Source organism: Mandrillus leucophaeus, unplaced genomic scaffold (genome assembly GCF_000951045.1).
Source record: "Mandrillus leucophaeus isolate KB7577 unplaced genomic scaffold, Mleu.le_1.0 Scaffold1209, whole genome shotgun sequence".
NCBI classification, from domain to species: domain Eukaryota; kingdom Metazoa; phylum Chordata; class Mammalia; order Primates; family Cercopithecidae; genus Mandrillus; species Mandrillus leucophaeus.
Window position 1 is genome coordinate 194,643 of NW_012100421.1, and position 3,374 is coordinate 198,016.

At 40.5% G+C, this 3,374-nt stretch overlaps 1 protein-coding gene across 16 annotated transcripts in view; it reads right to left on the bottom strand.

Moving 5' to 3' along the window:
* The window catches only part of OPRM1 (opioid receptor, mu 1), a 123,087-nt gene that overhangs the window by 87,615 nt on the left and 32,098 nt on the right, over nt 1–3,374 (bottom strand). For 6 of the 16 annotated variants that reach the window (XM_011970869.1, XM_011970796.1, XM_011970813.1 and 3 more), the window contains exon 1: nt 2,960–3,374. The exons of 9 other annotated variants lie outside the window; for them this stretch is intronic. In XM_011970869.1, the coding sequence (XP_011826259.1) occupies nt 2,960–3,249 (290 nt within the window). In that variant the 5' untranslated portion in view covers nt 3,250–3,374. The remainder of the gene's footprint in view (nt 1–2,959) is intronic. One more of the 16 variants, XM_011970745.1, reaches the window with a different exon arrangement.

The following is a 3,374-nucleotide window of genomic DNA, read 5'->3' on the forward strand; positions in this document are numbered from 1 at the left end:
AAAAAGCTTTCAGGTGATGGTTACTGATAACATTTTTATGACTTAACATTTGGATGTAAAACCTTTAGAACATATTACAGTTTCTTCTTTCCTCCCTTGTATTCCTTAGAGCAGCCCTATTTAAGAATCTCATTTAAGTTATACTACTTAATAATGTTGTTGATGAAGGGATGATGATGATGGTGGTACAAACAGAGCCAAAGAGTTAATCACAGCATCTGCGTTAGCAGTTATTTTTGTTGTTATTGTTGCCATAGTCATCTGAGCCTCATGATTCACTCAATGGACTAAAACATCTTAATAAATATTACCTTAATATAATCAGAAAACTGCAGCTACTTGATCATTCAATAGTATTTGTTGAATTTGAAATAGAGAAGGAAGTGAGCACTTCTCCTCAATGCTTAATAGATGCAACATTATATCCAGCCTATTAGCAAGGACAATACATCCCTGAACTGATCATTTTGTAGTTTAAACACTGCAGCCTGGAGACAGTCAGTTAAATATTCTCGGCTAAATAGATATACTTGGTTCAATCCCCAGATGCCTTCCCTGTCACTTCATCTGTCACTAACTTGCCCATTTTTCTGTTTCACAGTCACATTCCAAGAGGGTTACCTAACCCTGCAATTAAAACCCACCCTGCCACAGGTGGGTGTTTGGGATGACCTTTCAAATAGTACTGCATTTTGTAAGAACTTTCAGTACCAAGAATAAAGCATAATATCATGTTCTCAGTAAGATGCACTGTCACCATGTTTCTCCAAGTCAACAAGAGGCCAGAGGTAATGCCTTTAAAACCAACTCACCCAACCAACAACATCTACACTGGAATAATAAGACCAATCTGCTTATTTCACAGCCAGTTGCCACTCTATTGGCCCTCTCTGTATTGCAAAGCATAAACTAAAGTGTAGAAAAAATGAGGAAGGAAAATACCAAGAAGCAATAAAAAGGAATAAAATATTATGTTTCAGATGGCAGGATTCCTAGATGCTTTGGTAATTTTTGTTTCATGCTTTTTTTCCTTCAGGATTTCATACAGAATTTGGGGATAATTTGTTATTCCCAAGTTATTATTGCTGTATCAACCCACTCTGTCAACCTAATAGTCAAATTAACTCAAATCATGATTTGCCAGCACAATAAACATAAAATTATGTTAGCTAGGAGAGATTCAGTGGCACTGAATTAATGAAATATCTGTTTTTGGAGAAAATCATTTACATTTTCTGTGCCTCAGTTTATTTACTTAGCATAGATAATCTCTAGAGTCCCTTCTAGCTTGATTAGTGTATGATTTTATGAATTTCTTTTAGAAAAAATGAGAAACATATTTTCTCTTCACAAAGTAGGCCTTTAATTATAACTTTTATTGTCATAACTGCAGAATGAAACTTGGCTTTTAATCTTTAATGTGAATCATTGTATTGAATTACTTAAAGTAAATGTTTTAAAAAATAAATTATTCCATTGATCTTCTTACATTTTTCCTTCTGTTGTTAGCCTTCCTCTCAGTAGATGGTGCTCTTTTCTTACAGACGATACTTATCTTATTCCTCATCAAAAGATCAGGGAAATTAGCTTTACTCTTTGAAAATCATTAATTAAAGAAATCAGACAGATGAGTAGAAAGAATTGCTTATAAGCAATTTGCAGCAACTTGGTAATGAAACGATACTGGAGAGAGCAATTGTTAAATGATTTAAGAGCTCCACTGAAACCTGCAATACTTGCTGAATAGGTGAAACAAATATTGTAACTAAATATGAAAATGCCTTGTTACCTACATACACATACCCCTGGTTAAAAAAGAAAAAACCCTCGATTTAGGAGCTATTTTAAAGTCTTAAAATCTTTGTATTCTTTAACAAAAACAGATATATGGCATTTCACATTCACATATAGTATTTGAATATATATTTGAATATACATATCAACAGCAACACAATCAATACCAATCTCAATCAATATTGAGAGCTTCCACACTCTGCCAAATATACCTGGAACATCTGGGTAAACAGAAAGTGGACCACAACTCTTTTGAATTAATTTTACTTGATAAGAACACTTTGTTTAGAGCACCCATCAAAACTTCCTGTATAAGCGTTTCTGCAGTCTCTAATGTGGAATTATGATGCTTTTGGTCACTCCTAGTTAGCTCCAACTTGTGGAGGCATTGAAATACAGCCATGTCCTGCAGTTTTCCTGAACCAACCTACCCATTCCAGATGCAGTTTGTGACTTAGGCGATCTGAAGCTACCAATGGCAAACTGGTCTAGGCAACACAGCTGTCATGTTTGTTATAACAGGAGGAAAACTACCATGGAGAGACGCTAGGGAAACTTCCTCTACCTAGTGTTGCCTCAGGATGAAAGGAAGATATGGGTAAGGGCTGCTATGGTAGGGGAGAAGAAAGGGTGGGGTTGTAGTACAGGGAAGTACTAAACCAGCAGGAGTAGGAAAGTTGCCAAGGTCCATCTCAAAACAACTGAGAAGACTTCTCCCCCCTCCCCCCCACACACACCACAGCCCCAACCAAATTTGGGAAAGCTAACTAGAATTTCTCTCCCATTATTCACAACTTACTCTTTCCATAGCTCCTGCAGAGGGACTGAGTGTAGGACTCTGCCAAGAGCCCTCTTTGCTCAGTATAAGGAAGAGCTCTAAGTCTACCCTATAACTTCCCCCCAACCCCTAGACCTTTGTAGCTTTAACCAAAGCAACTTCTCTGCTCCTGAAATTTTGGATTACTTCTTTATCAATTGAAAAAAATAGAAAAGTAGATTTTCTCACAGAAATAGCAATCACTGTCCGTGGTAGCCTCCAGAGTTCCCCCAGTTTACCTCCCCTCTTTCATCCTCCCGCCCAACAGTGAGCCTTGGGAGTTAGGTGTCTCTTTGGACTCCCTTGAGCCGCTGAACCCTCCGCTCGGAGCCCTGGTGCTTTCCTTACCTGACAATCACATACATGACCAGGAAGTTTCCGAAGAGCCCCACCACGCACACGATGGAGTAGAGGGCCATGATGGTGATGGCCGTGATCATGGAGGGACTGCCGGTCGGAGGGCACAGGCTGTCTCTCCCGCCCCGGTCGGTGCGGTTCGGACCGCATGGGTCGGACAGGTTGCCATCTAAGTGGGACAAGTTGACCCAGGAACCGGGGCTGGGTGCTGGGGAGCAACTTGAGTGCGCCAAGGCATCAGTGCAATTGCTGGCGTTCGTGGGGACAGCGCTGCTGTCCATGGTACTGACGGCCGGCCGGGCACCGCGGTGCGAGGTAGCCAGGAGCACCGGGACTTTTCGGTTCCAAGCGCCTCAGTGGCTTCCTTTCGCCGCTGCCACAGCTCCTGCTATTTCTTACAGAAACC